The 17,911-nt window shown below is 41.2% G+C and overlaps 1 protein-coding gene across 3 annotated transcripts in view; it reads right to left on the bottom strand.

Moving 5' to 3' along the window:
• Positions 1-17,911, bottom strand: part of LOC137375306 (major facilitator superfamily domain-containing protein 8-like) — a 108,268-nt gene that overhangs the window by 83,071 nt on the left and 7,286 nt on the right. Inside the window, exon 2 of one of the 3 annotated variants that reach the window (XM_068042266.1) lies at positions 14,655-14,775. The exons of the other annotated variants lie outside the window; for them this stretch is intronic. Within the exon in view, the coding sequence (XP_067898367.1) occupies positions 14,655-14,736 (82 nt within the window). The 5' untranslated portion in view covers positions 14,737-14,775. The remainder of the gene's footprint in view (positions 1-14,654; positions 14,776-17,911) is intronic. 3 annotated transcript variants of the gene reach the window in all.

Here is a 17,911-nt window from a genome sequence, read left to right on the forward strand (position 1 = left end):
GTTTGTGTCTATTGAAAGGGGTACAAGTGAATCCCCAGTTAATGCCCACCACCTGCATACAATTAAATTACAATTAATATGCAATTAACAGCGAGCGGACAAGAGAGAGAAAGAGCGAGGAAAAGCAGGTGGGTGAGAGAAAGAGTGAGCTCGAGGGCAAGAGCAAGAAAGAGGGAGCAGATGAGAGGGAACAAGAGCACATGGGTGAGAGTGAAAGAGTGGGGAGAGTAGACAGGAAAGGCTGAGAACAGGTGAGAAGGAGCGCAAGAAAGAGCGAGCAGGAGAGAATAGGCTAGCAGAGGCAAGCATGAGCACACTAGCGGCAGGGGGGGGGAAAGAAAAGAAGAGAGAGAGAGAGGGAGAGAGAGAGAGAGAGAGAGAGAGAGAGAGAGAGAGAGAGAGAGAGAGAGAGAGAGAGAGAGAGAGAGAGAGAGAGAGAGAGAGAGAGAGAGAGAGAGAGAGAGAGAGAGAGAAAAAGAGAACGCGCAGGCAGGCAAGAGAGGAGAAAGAGCAGGCAGGCAAGAGAGGAGAAAGAGCAGGCAGGTGTGAGCGATCAGGCTAGCAGGCAGGCAGGAGATAGAGAAAAGAGCACGAGCCAGGATGAGAGAGCAGATGTTTGAGAGAGAGAAAGCAAAAAAAAAAAAAAGAACACAAGCAGGCAATAGAGAAAAAGAGCAAAAAACAGTGGGCAGTAGAATGCACGAGGGGCGCTCGAGAGGCATATGGGAGTTCTCACTTGCATACAAATGGAAAAGCTCTAGAGACAAAAAAAAGGCAAACAGACGCAGGCAGCAATGTTTTGTTCATAAATAAAAGCAACTAATACATCTTAGCCCATTCATTAAAATAAGCAACTACTTATATATTTCAATAAACATGTAAAATATTTAAGTTTCATATACAGTGCAATGCATGCATGTTCTATACCAAAGCAGTCTGTAAATGGAGAATAATTACAAAAAGGCTTTAAAGAATGAATGTGTAATCTCCTCAATATACTGATTAAAGTAACCAGATGATATTTTATAATAAAGCTTTATTGTGGTAAATCTCCAAAAATAAAGAACTGGTATCAACATAAGAGCAGTCACAGGATACCACAGACTTTCAAGTTCTGAGTCACTACCTTCATTACAGTTCCATCCAAGCTGCAATGATTCCTATGTTGCACAAGAGCCTATTTTAAAACAAGTGTGTGGCAGTGAAATAAAGCTAGTTATTTAATCACCATTCGTCAATATTCATAAACCAGAAACTGTATCTGAGGTATACAAACACTGGCGTATGAAAAAAAAATCACACAATTAAACTCTGGCTTTTAGACCAAGAATATCTGCATTTAAAAATTGGCTAATCAATTTTGAGATTAGCTGTTAATATTTACCTCAACTGGAGTAAACCATTCAACAACAGTTAGAAAAGTGTTACTTTGTTACGTCAAAGTAGTAGTTAATGATTGTCAATACTCTCTGAATCAGTTCTTCACCTTCAGACGCTTTAAAATAACTATGGCCACTTTGCTGGTTAAAAATGCTGTTTGTTGGGTATTCTATCACATTTCAGTGATGTTTATACAAGCTCATTAGGGTGTGATTTCAAATATATAAATGGCATTAGCTGGAAAATTCAACTGTCACTCTGGCAAAAATGCAGCATTTATAATATGTACTCTTTGCAAAGGCCCACAGTTTAAGCTCAATGCCAATCCTTCCTCTGAAGGTTCAATAGTTCAGTTAAACTTTTTTTAAATCCATTTTGGTGAATATTTACACAGTAACCTGCTGCTATACCATCTGTACAAAACACCAGTGATTGTAGAATATTAGGCTTGCATAGCCTTGTACTATACTTTATATGTTTTCACTCTATTTTGTACAAGTGATAACTGTTTTGAATGTGAATTAGCATAGTTAAAAAACCCTTAGGCATCAGTAATAACTGAAAATTGAATGTGATATAAAATTACTTGCACATTGATTTTCTTTTTAAAAAGCCAATGCAAAATACTTTTTAAAATTCAAAAAATCACAAAAAAGCTGATATTGTTGTAGTGTGCCTACAACATTGCCAATTGGTCCATTGTAGTGTAAACCAATAATATCTTAACATTAGGCCTTGCTCATCAAATTACATCATGAATCAATCTAATCTTTTGGGGGGCAAAAAAAACACGTTTGTCATTACTGGCTGCAATTCATGCTTAGTGCACAAGCTCATCAAGAATTCATATAGAAATATCTGTGAGGGAACATCTGATTATGCCTAGCTGTCAAAACACACTTCAATACTTAATTGAGGTTTAAGATTTCAATGAAGTTCCTACAACAAGCCAGTAAAAAATGTTACATTCAAGGATCCTTTCAAAGTGGGGACATTAATCAAGTTTTATTGTAAACTGATGCCTTTTTCTCAGTAGCTGCAGCAGTATCAGTTATTCAGCGATTTAGTCTGTTCCAAATCAGGTTACAGAATACTATATACATCAGATTGTGTTATTTAAAACTGATTTGAGAAAGTCTTGTATCCTTTATTAAGCTGGAAATGCAGAAAATGCCAACAAATGATGCAGTTTATAACATCTTGATCAGTACCAGGACTAAAGATATAATATAATGAATCAAGTACAGTACAGGCATGTCCTATTCATAACTTTAAACATGGACCATATTCAACATAGCATCTTCTGGAACTGAATTTTCCTTTATTTTTAAATGAACCACAATGGACATTAAGTGTGGACATGGGCTACAAAGATGGCCACCGAAGGTCAGCTGACCTTTGGCCCATGTATTCAAGAACTAACTCACTGTCTGAGAGGACAAAAGAATACTTTGCAGGCTGAGAGGTGTCATCAATGCCCATCCTGAAGCCATCAGAAGATATTCCTGAATTGAATGGCTTTCTCCTGAAAGTAAGGAGGTGATTGTCTTAACCCTCTTCAGGGTGAATGTCTTACAACAATAAACCAGGATGGAGCTAATCAACCAAGACACCCACCCCACCCCACCCCCCCCCCACCACCATATTTGGAAAAGGAACTTTGAAAAGTCACATGGTGGGGCAGCCATGTTGGTCTCCTTTTAAAAATCTTTTAAAATACAGGAAAAAGCAGCAAGCAGACCAGGCAGTACCATCGTGCCTTAAAAGAACAGGAGGCTGTAACAGCTTAAGGTTTCCAAACCTGATCCTTTTCAAGTCCACCAGTACAGAAAACCAACCTCCTATTGATGAGACCACAAGCAACTAACTTCATGACCTGCTGAAAATCCACCTCTTCAAGAAAATCCTGCAATGACTTCAATATACAACTCCGGCTCTTGAATCCACCTAAGTACACTTCAGGAGTGAAAACACCTTCACCTGGCCCACAATGCATACCTTTTCCCCAAGACAAGCCAAATCACGTGACTTACGAACTATTCCTTTGTTTGCAATTTGTAAAAGCACACTATCCTTTTAACAGCTTTCTTTCTCAAGTGAGTGAGAATGTGAGACAGTGAGACAGCATTAGACTTTCAGGTTGAATGTACAAATAAAAATAATCCTCTAATTAAACCCATAAAAATGGTGCTGCTGGTTATTCGAATCGGCCATACACACAGGGGTTAAGAAAGGCACACATCTTCCTTTTCAAAAATACACTGATTGCACATAGTAGAAGGAAAAGGACTGGGGTTTCAGGTCTCAATTCTGTCCAGAACAATTTTCTGAAATGAGGTGTGGACACCCCTTTGGAGAATGTAAAGGATTATGAACAACTTTATGTAGTATTATTCCAAAAGAGATTTTTTTTCCCCCTCATTACTGCAATACTTTTTACATTGAAAAAAGTGTTTGAGGATATGGCTGCTTTTACATTGGTCATTAACCTGATGAATCCATTTTCAGAATTGATTGTTACGATCAGGTGAGATGGGTCAAAGGGCTCCCCTCTTGTCCATCTCCTTGTTTGACTGCAATAGGGTTTATTTCTTTTTAAAAGTGGATATACTTGCCAATTCAGTGAGTGTTTAACTATTTACATGCAATGATCATAAAAAGAATTAACTGAACAGGTTTTCTCAAGTTTAAGAGGTTAGCTTTATTGTACTGAAACCGATCTAAGTAAAATAATAAAATATGCTCCAACTTTCAGACACACACTCTCGAACTTCACACACAGACACAAATAGGTAACAGAGTGGGGAAGGATATCTTGGTCGGATTAGAGTCTGGTGCAATAAAAGGGGTACAGAGTGTGTGGACTTTGGTGACTCAGTTGTCTTCCAGATGAACTCAGTGGTCATGAGGCTTCTGGCCTGCAGATGTAACCAGCTGATTCGGGTTTTTCCTGGAGACAACGATGCAGATGGTTTCCTTCACCGGGTCTCCGTCAGCAGCAGTGATAGGCCTAGGCTGTTACAGACAGCAGGCAGGGTTTGAAACTTGCAAGGTGGACTGGAGAGAGAGACACAAAGAGAGAGAGAGAGAGACCCCACTTGGGTCTTCTCTGGTCAGTGTCTCATTACCTGTCTGGTCTCGAGAGACAGAGAGAGAAACCAGCTTAATCACAGATGGCCTGCCTGTCATATGATCATCACCCAGGTGTGATTACAACTTAAATCGGTTCATGTCTAGGAATTCCCCTTCTCTCAACCAGGGTCCCATTATTCAAGTGATTAGGTCTGAGTGGTTCCTCTCCACCACTTCAATGTCCTAAGTGATTGCTTTAATGTCTTGTTAATGGGGACAGGACAGGTAGTTCACTCAAAATTTCCAGGTCATTGTTCTTGCTGGAGACTGGCCAGACAATTCGTCTCCATCTCAATGCATTGCAATAGTGATACAAATTGCGGTGGCCATTTTAGCTGCTAGCAGTCACCTTTTTTCCTTCTTTAAAATTTAATTTAGGTTTCCAGCCAGTGGAATAAAAAAAAAAATCACCATTCAGCATAGCACGCTTTAGTGACCACTTTCGTGGATTGGCTACTTATGACTAGATTTGTAGAGAATGGATTAACAGATCAAAAAGATACCCCAGCTCAAGGCACCATGTCATAAAATATTAACCTATAGCATGACTTGATTTCATCTGCTGATTGCTCCTTCAGCTTTACTAGCCAAATCAAGTATTTTCCCATACTACCAGATGAAGGCCAAATGGTTAATGGCCAGAGCACAGTAACCAACAATTAAGTTATACAAACAACTTGACGTACTGCTTCAGTGCCCATGTTTCAAACTCTGTTTAAGTCCCCAAATTATACACACTTGGATTTGACTTCCAAGAACACTACCATGAGTTAAAAAGTAACTTTTTTCAGTTACGTAGTCACATTATAGCATTGTGATAAAAGTTAAGTTAGATACCCGTAATCTTAGTACCATAAACCATTCCAGCACACCACACTCTTTTTATTTATTTAGAGATACAGCACTGAAACAGGCCCTTCGGCCCACCGAGTCTGTGCCAACCAACAACCATCCATTTATACGAACCCAACAGTAATCCCATATTCCCTATACTAGGGGCAATTTACAACGGCCAATTTACCCATCACCTGCAAGTCTTTGGATGTGGGAGGAAACCGGAGCACCCGGCGAAATCCCACGCAGACACAGGGAGAACTTGCAAACTCCACACAGGCAGTACCCAGAATCGAACCTGGGTCCCTGGAGCTGTGAGGCTGCGGTGCTAACCACTGCGCCACCCATACTCTTCTTCCATCTTCCTCCTAAGCTCAAGGGTGGCACGTACAGTGCAAAAGAATTATGCCTAATGAGTTGAAATAATAATCTGGGGGTTGATACAGCTAAAGCTGGCAGAATTTAGAATAAATAAAATTGTTCATTATACTACTGTGATGCTTTTAGACTGACTCCAGTCTCAGTTGTGTGAAAGCACTTCCCCACAATTAGCATAGTGACTTGCACTGCATGCCGTCTTTAGCGGAAAAGTGGCTCACGCTGTTTCAAATGTGTAATCAGTTAACATTGGCCTGTAACACCATTATTTGCAGGAGCCTTCAGTACTTCTTAGATCTGTTTCAGTATTTGAATAAAAAACATGGTGATCCTCAGCATATATTTCATGTTGATTTATCCTGGCAACTAGCCACCACCACAATCAGTAAAGCAATTATGCACTTTTAAACACTTAAAAAATTACAATTAAGAACACTGGAGAGAAATCAACAAATAAACCATTAAAACTCATTCGAAATTTAACACTTTCTGCTGTAACACTTAGATTTTCCATGTAATTTTAGTCAACTGTGGGACATAATGATCTTGTGAAACAAAAATACAGCCAGTGATGGATTCTAATTAGGTGTGTTGAAATTTGTCTAAAAATATTTGCTCAGAATTAAATCCCGGAGGAATGTTTATTTAATTTTGTGGATGTTCAGAGCTTGGAGTTATCCTTTAAATTAAAAAAATGGTCAAATGAGTTAAGCAAGGCAGAATGAAAAAAGTAGCACTAATCTGGAGTCAGAAGCTGGCCAGAATAAGGCTGGACAAGAGTCCCTTTTTTTTTTTTAGGGAATCTCAGTCCACTTCAGGTCAAGTACTGACCTTGACTTTTACAAAGCAAAACATCTTCTGATTTGTATTCTACTGGTTTGGCCTTATTTTCAAAGCAGTTTGTTGTGCTATCCTCTAGCCAGAGAGGAAAATACAAGAATACCGTTATGTGGAACTGTTCATGTGTACGGTACCTAAAATATGGTTTTCGCATTTAAGCTTCGATAGCAGTTTTGCAATATGACAGGGCAACCAAAGCAACTTTTAGACTGAAGACCCCTGACTAGTGCCCTCATAGTCTGACACTGTATCTGACATTAGCCTTCTGCCCTTTGGAACATGTACACTGTATTATCACTCATTCTACTTCAGCCTTAATGATACCATTTTCATTCCACTCAAATAAATAAGCTTTTAAAAAATGAAATTATAGTAAAACACCACTGAAAATGTGCATGTATGACTTGCTTTTCAAGATAAAGATACAGATACATTCCCTTAAAGGAGGGTCTATTTCAGTGGTCCTCAAAGTGTGGTCTGAGGATCCTACACGTAGTCCATGGGCTGGTCTAAAATGCAAGTCACAGATGCAACGCCACAGTCGAGACCATGAGAGAACAGGCCAGAACCTTCATCCTTGCCACTTGCGTGACGTCACACAACCAAACTGGCTCCTGCATGTGCAGCACAAGTCGTCATAAGCGCAAGCAACAACAATGGCATTTTAATAGCAAGATTTATGTTACTGCTAATTTTGTTTGAGCAATATAGATGTAATATATAAGCATTAGTTTCACAGTAAAGTATTATTGTGATGTTATAACAGACATTAGAATGTTTCTAATAAATGTGTTCTCTTGTAGTATTAATGTTCATAATGTGAAGATGTCAAAACTTGTGTTTCTGGTATGAATTATCAAATTTACTTACATATAGCAAAAAAATTAATGCACATGAATTACATTTAATAGCAAAAAAGAGCAGTGAAATATTACTAGTCTCCATAAGTGTATACGCTATGGCCAGTTGGGTTGTGTGACATCAGCTATGTCAGGAGTCCAGCCTGTTCTCTCATATAGCCTCGCCAAGGCTTGGATAATATGTCTGAACATGCTTGCGGCACCAACACTTCCACTTGGTCGCAATAAACTGTTTAGTCTATGGGCTGAATTTTACACCCCCCCCCCCCCCCCCACCAAAGAGCCCAAAGGGGTGGCATAAAATGGAGGGGGAGGCTCTGGGAGCCCTTCCCGACCCGCCACTTTATGCAGGGTGGCGGTGGTGAAAAACGGCCCCCCCCAGGCCAATCAAAGCCCTTAAGTGGACAGTTAACGGCCACTTAAGGGCCTTCACTCGCCTCCACATGGATTTTAACCACGGCTAATCAGGCGGCCGAGGCCAGAGAGAAGCCGCCTGACAAAAGCAGGCGGCTCTCTGACAGCCTTGGGGGGGGGGCGGGCGGTGCCTTTGTGATCGGGCACCCTGTGCCCGATGGTGGACCACCCCTGCTGCCCCAATCATCCCCAACACGCACCCCCCAAATCGACCACTCTTGCCTCGCCGGGACCAATCATCAAGCTGGGTGGTAGTCCCAGCAATGGCTGCTGCTCCGGGTGGCACTGCTGGCCCGCTGATTGGCCGGCAGCTCTATTAGGTGGGACTCTCCACCTCAAGCGGGTGGAAGTCCCACCTCACACCAATTAAAGCCCGGCGACCCGCAAAATACGGTCGGATCCCCAGGCGAGGCGGAAGCGGGTTCGCCACAGACCTTTCAGTTGGTGGCCGGCTCCTGTCTGCCCAGGGTTAAATCCCAGCCTATGGTTTTGACTGTGTTTGGACAGTTGTAAATTTATTGTGCAAATTAAATACTTTGATTGCTACTCTTGGAATGTCCAGGTTTGAAGCTTTAAAAAAAAAAATTTAACCAAAAAAAATTCAGCATTAAGAGGATTAATATAGATCAGTTACTTAAATCTCGTACTCTGAAGTGCAAATCCAGTGAGGTTGTGATAGTGAGAGTGTGAGCAAGGTGCAAAGTATTGGTGATAAGGAGAGCGAGGTGATTTGTGAACCACAACCATGCTACTGATTCTGATGTCAATAATGCAGTATACAATGAAGTGGATGGGGTGTTAGATGCAAGTGACCTGCCTAGTTACGGGTCCGAAAAGAACAGATTGTCAGAAAAAAAAAATAGTGATCAAAACCAAAACCGAGTAACCAAAAGAGCAAGAACAAAGTAAAAAGGAAGTTTAAACACGGACTACCTGAAAATGGGATTTTTCTAGGTGGACAATAAATAAGGAAGATCCCAACCCTCATTGTGTTTTGCGTTACAAAACTTCGGCTAAATGAAGCAATGAAACCCTCTGCATTCAAAATGGCATTTATGCTTAAACACAAGGAATACACTGGAAAGTCCCTTGAGTTTTTTTTTTAAAAAAGAACAAATGCAAAGAACTGATCCACAAAAAGAACACTATGCATTTCATTTCTACTAGTGGCAAAAACCTAACACTACAGAGGCTTCATACAAGGTATCACTGCTAGTAGCAAAGACTGGGAAAGATCATACTGCAGCAGAGAACTTGATCAAGCCTACTGCAAAAATAATGCAAACATCATCCTTGGGGAAAAGGCAAAGAATGCCACTGACAAGGCACCCCTTTCAAATAACACTGTTCAGCATCAAATAACATTAGTGGCTGAAAACGTGGAATACCAGCTGTTGCTGCACCTGCATCAGAAACAGTACTTCTCCCTTCAACTTGACAAGTTCACCAATATAGTAACGCTAACCTTCTGGTGTATGTCAGGTATGAATATTCAGGGGAAGTACTGCCAATCTCTGCCTACCAACATGACAGAAGCCATTTTCAAGATACTGAACAATTTTTTCGTGAAAAATAACATGGATTAGACACTATGTTGTTACTTGCATTGATGGTGCTTTAGCAACAACTGGCAGGATAAAGGGTCTATCTGCACATGTCCAAGCAGTTGCACCACTGGCAAAGGTAATTCACTGTTGCATTCATTGTGAACAACTTGCTGTGAAGATGATTCCCACTGCCCTTAAAACAGGTCTTGAGGTGGCAGTAAAAATTGCAAATGTTATCCAAGAACACCCTCTGAACATGCGCATTGTTAAAGCCCTGCATGAAGAGATGGGGAGCTGCAGGACAAAGTACTCACCTGCATCTTTGAACTGTGCAAGGAAGTCAAAACCTATTTGCTCGATAGTGACTGTTGAGGGTGTCACCTTCCAGAGTGCATGTATTATTTCTTGTGGCTTGCCCAACTAGCATACTTGGCTGATATTTTCAGCATCTTGAACAGGCTGAACCTCGCCTTGCAGGGAAAAGCTGTCACTATCTTTAATGTCCAGGACAAAGTACGAAGATGGAGCTGTGGCATGGCCGCCTTGACTGCCGTGAATTTGACTCAATTCTTACCGATTGCCTGCTTACATCTGAGGAAGAAATTGATGGGCAGATTGTTGAAGACTTCAAAGTGCGCCTAAGGGCCCTCCACAAGCAATTTCCAAAACCAGAGACAGGATTTGAGCAGATCAGAAATCCATTTGCAAACATGGGTCGCATTGAAGAGATCAATGTCAAGCTTCCAACAAAAAATAGATGGAGAACCCTGTAGAGCTTGCATCGGATGGGTTACTGAAGCTGACATTTGGTGAGAAATGTTTGACGGGCATCTGGCTCCACCTATGAAGCGAGTATCCTGGATTCGCTAATGCAGCTCTGAAGCACATGCTGCCATTCCCAACAATATACAGCTGCGAGATTAGCTTTTCAATACTTGTGAGGCTGAAAACAAAGAGGAACTGGCTGAACATAGAGCCTGGAACCAGACATCACCTCATCGGTGTCTCTTCAAAAGCAGCACCATTCTTCCCATTAATTCTGATGAAATTTTTTTCTTTGCGATGGCAAGCGAAAGCAGGTGGGGTTGGACTGATAGGTGGTCTGCCGAGTCTTTTGCCCCTCTTAAGCTGTCCGAGGACGAATAAGTTTGAGAACCACTAGCCACTTTTATGTTGATCAGGTGCTTGAAATTGGACTTCTAAGCCATATCAGTTCATAAATTACACTTTCACTAAAAAAGACTTATAACCCCCAGTAGGTTCTTCACTTGACATTCAAAAGATGACCATCTTCAGCAGCCCTTACACTGGTGGTGTTGGTTTCAATTCAGATTTAGTGAATTACAAACTCTGATAATCAACGTGGTTACTCTGGCCTTATGCAACAGCCTCAGTTCCTCCCTTAGAAAAGTGAACCAGAATTACACCTTTCAGGGATTCCATCAGTGGTTCAGTTGCCGAATACGCTTCATGCTGTGCTACAGTGATAGATACCTAGTCTAATTCCTGATCTGTGCTGAATTATCTGGCATCAACTGGAAAACAAAATAAGGCAGGGTTCCATTCATGATGGTTATCCAGTGATCCCTGCGATAAATGGCATAAGTGTGGATGTGAGTAGAGGACAGGATCAGTTTCAGCAGTCAAATAAGTTGTCAACACTTAACGGCTGAAGCTCACATGAAGAATGGCCACTTTGGCAAGATACTGGAAGGCAGCCAGTACCGCCAGAATGATAATCCAGCATGGGTCATCTGCTCGAAGAAAACAAACTTGCAATAGAAGGGGTAAAAATACCAACCAATCCTCTACCACACTTGCCTAACATACCCTTCCCAAGATATTTAACAAGTCTATGAAATTACAGTACAAAAATATTATTTCACATTTTTACATAAAACATTATATTAGCAAAATCCTACATCTACATAACTTCATTTCCCATTGTCATATGGTGGAATTTCCTGTAAGGACATTGTCAGACAAGCCCACCACCTACCAAGACTGAGGCACACATTATCTCGCCACACGAACATTAAAACTTAAAATTGCAAGCCCCTGACTGGAAGGACATTTGCACAGTAACAGATGTGTTGGAACCAGTCTCGGCCCCAATACACAGAAGAGACCTGTCAAACCAGTCGGTCACGTGACCACCTGCTGGCCAACTAGGGGAGTTTTAAATTGGAAAAACAGAATTTGAACTCAAAGCCATGTGCTCCTGGAACTGAAGCAGATCCTCTTCAGTCCTGACTGCCTCCATCTCTCTCCCACAGAACTGAATCTTGTGAAAACAAGTGAACCTCAGAGAGAAAAGTCTCCTACGTGAACATGGTTTAAGAAGAACACTAAGCCCTGACAAACAGCAAGACTACCTACAATCAAGTGAGCTCGAAGCACAGTAAACAAGAAACTCATCTGATATTGCCTCAAACCCCTCTCTACTATATTTTCCTCTCCTCTTTTCTGTCCCTATTTGCATGTGTGTATCGCGTGTGCATGCTAGCATGGGCGCTTTGTATATCTAATATGGTCAACGCCTGCAGAGTTTAAGTTTAAGGTTTAATAAATTTCATTTTTCTTCTTTAAACCTGAGAAAACCTGGTGTGTTGGTTTCATTGCCTTATAACTGGAAAGCTGTGAACAAGGATTCACAAAAGGGGAGTTCAAAACACAGTGTGTTTAAAAATAAAACCCTGTTATGCTAAGACCAGGTAAAGACAGAAGACCCCAAGACACCTTTCTCACGTGGTCGTAACATATTTGGGAAGTTGCACCCAAAATTAGATCCATTTACACATAAATGTCCTGTCAATCTCATTAACATAGCAGGAAGGTAAAAATGGGCGTAAACAAGCGGAAATCAGGATTAACAATCTGGGTCAAAGGAACATGCCAAACTCAACATATATTCCTTTTTTTTTTAAAAAAATTAAAGTTTCAAGTCCAATTAACTAATATTCATGTGCAATAGACACAGCATGTTTAAGCACCTGCAATGACAGAAGCATTTCAATGTCATAAAAATGCATTCAAACAAACAGATAATACAGTAAAGTTCTGTATGATAATTGTTTCTAAAAGTTTCAATAAGGTGCCAGGAAATGACTGTTACATCATAAAATTCTAAGCTTAATTTTAGACTCATTTCAAACTGTGAAATTGCAGGAAATTCACACATATGGCACTTAAGCCTGGGAACAGAGACTTATAATGAATCAAGATGCATTCAGGCACAGGGATCAACAGATGGGCATAAAAGAGCAAGAAAAATTGGGTATTAGATATCTTTCTATGCATAAATAGACAGAAAATTTCACCACAGACAGGAAATAATCATGAAACATCAAATTCAGTGTTTACAATAATTCCATAGAAAATCACAAACTAGTGCTATGACATGGAATTCCACCAAAAGAATGCAATCAAGCCCATACATTGCCATACCATCACTTCTGAGAAAGACCAGGAATGCACCAATGAACCATAGTTCATTCAGACCCCAGATGTGCCAAACCTAGGCTGCACCTTCCATAGGTCGATCAAACTTCAGGTTCTCTCTTCGCTGTATTGCCCAGTTAAAAGATTCTCCATGCTGCCAAGCTCCAGTAGTTGTACTGCAGTTTTGTCAAATTCCAGGACCCCCAACCCAGCTCTGCCAAATCCCACGATTATTCCCAGTGAACCAAAGCCCAAGACTCAAGTGTAGCTAAAACCCATTTCCCTTCCAAGTACTGCTAAATATCCGATTAGTGCATTTTGCATATTACCTTGCTATGTATTATCAGCTTTCAAAATGGAAAGGGATAAAAAGTAAATATATTGTTAAAGCAGAATGTATGTGTCATGCGGGCCCCCACCAGCCAAGAATGAGGTATATTAGAGTCATAGAATTATACAGCACAGAAACAGACCCTTCGGCCCATCGTGTCTGTGCTGGCCATCAAGCACCTATCTATTCTAATCCTATTTTCCAGCACTTGGCCCATAGCCTTGTATGCTATGGCGTTTCAAGTGCTCATCTAAATACTTCTTGAATGTTGTGAGGGTTCCTGCCTCTACCACCCCTTCAGGCAGTGTGTTCCAGATTTCAACCACTCTCTGGGTGAAAAAATGTTTCCTCAAACCCCCTCGAAACCTCCTGTCCCTTACATCTTTGCCCCCTGGTTATTGATCCCTCCACTAAAGGAAAAAGTTTCTTCCTACCTATCCTATCAATGCCCCTCAATTTTATATACCTCAATCAAGTCCCCCCTCAGCCTTCTCTGCTCTAAGGAAAACAACCCCAGCCTTTTCAGTCTCTCTACATAGCTGAAATGCTCCAGCCCAGGCAACATCCTGGTGAATCTCCTCTGCACCCTCTCCAGTGGAATCACATACTTCCTATAGTGTGATGCCCAGAACTGTACACAGTACTCCAGCTGTGGCCTAACTAGCATCTTATGCAGCCCCATCATAACCTTTCTGCTCTTATATTCTATGCCTCAGCTAATAAAGGCAAGTATTCCATATGCCTTCCTAGCCACCTTATCTACCTGTGCTGCTGCCTTCAGTGATCTATGGACAAGTACACCAAGGTCCCTCTGACCCTCTGTACTTCCTAGGGTCCTACCATCCATTGAATATTCCCTTGCCTTGTCAGTCCTCCCAAAATGCATCACCTCACACTTCTCAGGATTAAATTCCATTTGCCACTGCTCTGCCCATCTTACCAGTCCATCTAGATCATCCTATAATCTAAGGCTTTCCTCCTCGCTATTTACTACACCACCAATTTTTGTGTCATCTGCAAACTTACTGATCATACCTCCTATATGCACGTCTAAATCATTAATGTAGACTACAAACAGCAAGGGTCCCAACACTGATCCCTGTGGTACACCACTGGTAACAGGCTTCCAATCGCAGAAACAACCCTCAACCATCACCCTCTGCCTCCTGCCACTAAGCCAATTATGGATCCAATTTGCCAAATTGCCCTGGATCCCATGGGCTCTTATCTTCTTAATCAATCCCCCATGTGGGACCTTATCAAAAGCCTTACTGAAGTCCACACAGACTACATCAACTGCCTTACCCTCCTCTACACATCTAGTCACCTCCTCGAAAAATTCAATCAGGTTTGTTAGTCACGATCTACCCCTGACAAAGCCATGCTGACTATCCTGGATTAATCGCTGCCTCTCCAAGTGGAAATTAATCCTGTCCCTCAGAATTTTTTCCAGTAGTGTCCCTACCGCTGATGTTAGACTCACTGGCCTGTAATTACCTGGTTTATCCCTGCTACCCTTCTTGCATAATGGTACCACATTCGCTGTCCTCCAGTCCTCTGGTACCTCTCCTGTGGCCATGGACAGTTTCTCACATGGACATTAAATTTCAAATTGTTTCTGGGAAGAAGAGAAGGCCTGTTACAAGGACTGCCAGACCTTGGCTGGCAAAAACACATTTACATACTAACAGACATTGAAGGCAGGGAAGCACATTCCATTCCCTAAGATGATACAATATGCAGAACCAAGATGTGGTCAGACCAGTTAGTCACGTGACTAACCTGCTTGGCAACCTGGGGGTTTCTGAATTGTACAGTTTGAACTGAGAGTCAGCAAAAAGCGGTTTGCTCCTGGATTGAAAAGACCTCTCCTGGCTGGCTCGCCACAGCCTCTGCTGTCTGCTCCCATCTCTTTCTCACAAACCTCTGAATCCATTGAAGACACATGAACCCCAAGAGAGAAAAGTCACATGTTACATGTGCTGAGGATGAAGGGAAACCAGTGGATGTATTGTACTTAGTTTTCCAGAAGGCATTTGATAAGGTGCCACATCAAAGGTTACTGCAGAAAATAAAAGCTCGTGGTGTAGGGGGGAACATATTGGCATGGATAGAAGATTGGTTAGCTAACAAGAAACAGAGAGTAAGCATAAATGGGTCATTTTCTGGTTGACAAAATGTAACAAGTAGTGTGCCACAGGGATCTGTGCTGGGGCCTCAACTTTTTAAAATTTCTACAAATGACTTAGATGAAGTGACCAAAGGTATGGTTGCTAAATTTGCAGATGACACCAAAGATAGGTAGGAAAGTAACTTGTGAAGAGGACATAAGGAAGCTACTTAGGGATATAGACAGGTTAAGTGAGTGGGCAAAGACCTGGTAAATGGAGTACAAAGTGGGAAAGTGGGAAATTGTCCACTTGGCAGGAAGAATAAAAATGCATATTATCTAAATGGAGAGAGATTGCGAAGGTCTAAGATGCAGAGGGATCTGGGTGTCCTAGTGCATGAATCGCAGGTACAGCACGTAATTAGGAAAGCTAATAGAATGTTATCATTTATCACGAGGGGAATTGAATACAAAAGTAGGGAGGTTATACTTCAGTTATACAGGGCATTGGTGAGACCACATCTGGAGTACTGTGTACAGTACTGGTCTCCTTATTTAAGGAAGGATGCAAATGCGTTGGAAGCAGTACAGAGGTGGTTTACTAGACTAATACCTGGAATGGGTGGCCTGTCTTACGAGGAAAGATTGGACAGGCTAGGCTTGTATTTGCTGGAATTTAGAAGAGTAAGGGGCAACTTGATTGAAACATAAGATCCTGACGGGTTTGACAGGGTGGATATGGAATTCTCTTCCTCAAAAGGCTGTGGAAGCAGAGTCTTTGAATATTTTTAAGGCAGGGGTAGATAGATTCTTGATAAGCAAGGGGTGGAAGGTTATCGGGGGTAGGTGGAAATGTGGAGTAATCAGTTCAGCCATGAACTTATTGAATGGCAGAGCAGGCTCGAGGGGTCGAGTGGCCTACTCCTGCTCCTAATTTGTATGTTCGTATGTCTCCTGCAGCGAACAAGGTTTAAGAAGAATACTGGGCCCCAACAAAAAGCAAGATCTACCTACCTATCTACAGTGAGCTCGAAGACCCGTAATAAAAACTCTTCAATATTGCCTCAAACTTTTCCACTGTATTTCTTCTGCTCTTTTCTGTCTCTATTTGCATGTATCGCATATGCATGCTAGCTTGGGCGTGTCTTGTATCCATAGGCGTTAATAAAGTTTCACTTTTCTTCTTTAAACCTAAGAAAGCCTGTTTGTGCTGGTTTCTTTGCCTTATAATTGGAAAGTGGTGACCAAGAATTCACCAAGGGGGGAGCTAAAAAGTGTTTAAAATTAAATCCTGTTATAGTAAGACCAGGTGAAGGCTGAAAGGAAACCCTAGACCTCTTTCTCACCTGGTCATAACAGTATGTTATAAAGGGCAGTCTTTCCAGTTATCATAGTAATGGACAGAGTTGTGAAATTCAATCTGAAAGCACAAGTAAAAATCCCAAAATACCTTTAATAAAAATAGAATTTGTTATTCAGTCACGGTAAATCATCCATTCCAAATTATTCCCTACATGACATGAACAACCCTACTATAAAACAAATTTTCTGACTCAACAATAGACTTATAAGTATATTTTTTTAAAAAGCCATTCATGACAGAATAAACACATCATCAATCTTTCTCAGTCATTCTCCATATCATCTCATTACCAAAACAATAAATGTTCTCCGCTGTTGCACAGCTGGTTAAAATCCTATATTAAAATGATCATAAATGCAATATTTAAGTCATATATTGAAAAGTAGCACTGCTAGATAATTATAATGAGTGGGAACGATAACATGAAATCACTCTCACTTAAAATTAAGTTGCATCACTATTTTAAAAAAGGACAGACCGAGTAGTTACAGGGCAGTCAGCCAAACCTGGCCATGCGGTTGATAGCGAGGGAGAAAGCTATAGACTGCAGGAAGATGTCAACGGACTGGGCAGGCAGGCAGAAAAGTGGCAAATGGAATTCAATCTAGAGATGTGTGAGGTAATGCATTTGGGGAGGATAAAAAAGGCAAGAAAATACACAGAAAATGGTAGGATAAGGAGATCAGAGACACCAACAGCAGTGGCAAAATACAAAAGAGAGCGAGCACAGGGACCTGATCAAGGAACAGAAGATAAAAGTGGGGGGGAGAAAGAGAACAGCATAAACCCGATTGGAGACACCAGCAGCAGCAGCAGAGGATAAAACAGAGGGAGAACAGTGCGGATATGATCAGTGTATTTCCAAAAAAGCAAGGAGTAACAGAAGACAGTAGGTAAGTGATTGGTTGGTGATTATTAGTTTTTTTTTTAATAAAAACTAAGGCAGTGGCTTAAACTAGGACCAGGAACCATAAAGTGCTGTATAAATTTATAGCTTAACTGGTTAAACTAATTAATAAAATTCCAATCGGGGAAATTACAACAATAAGGGAATCAGTAATAAAAGTATTAGCACAGAGCAGGTCTAGAAGCATTAATTAAAATTAATAATTTATACAAGGTACTAACTAGATAATAAAAGAGGGAATTTTTTTTTCTTAGACCGTGGATGAGCAGCTGAGACCTGTTGCTTGCAATCTCTGTGATATGTGGGAACTGCAGAACACTTCATGTGTCTTCGGGGACGTGTGTAGGAAGTGTCACCAGCTGTTTGAGCTCATG

Source organism: Heterodontus francisci, chromosome 11 (assembly GCF_036365525.1).
Source record: "Heterodontus francisci isolate sHetFra1 chromosome 11, sHetFra1.hap1, whole genome shotgun sequence".
NCBI lineage: Eukaryota > Metazoa > Chordata > Chondrichthyes > Heterodontiformes > Heterodontidae > Heterodontus > Heterodontus francisci.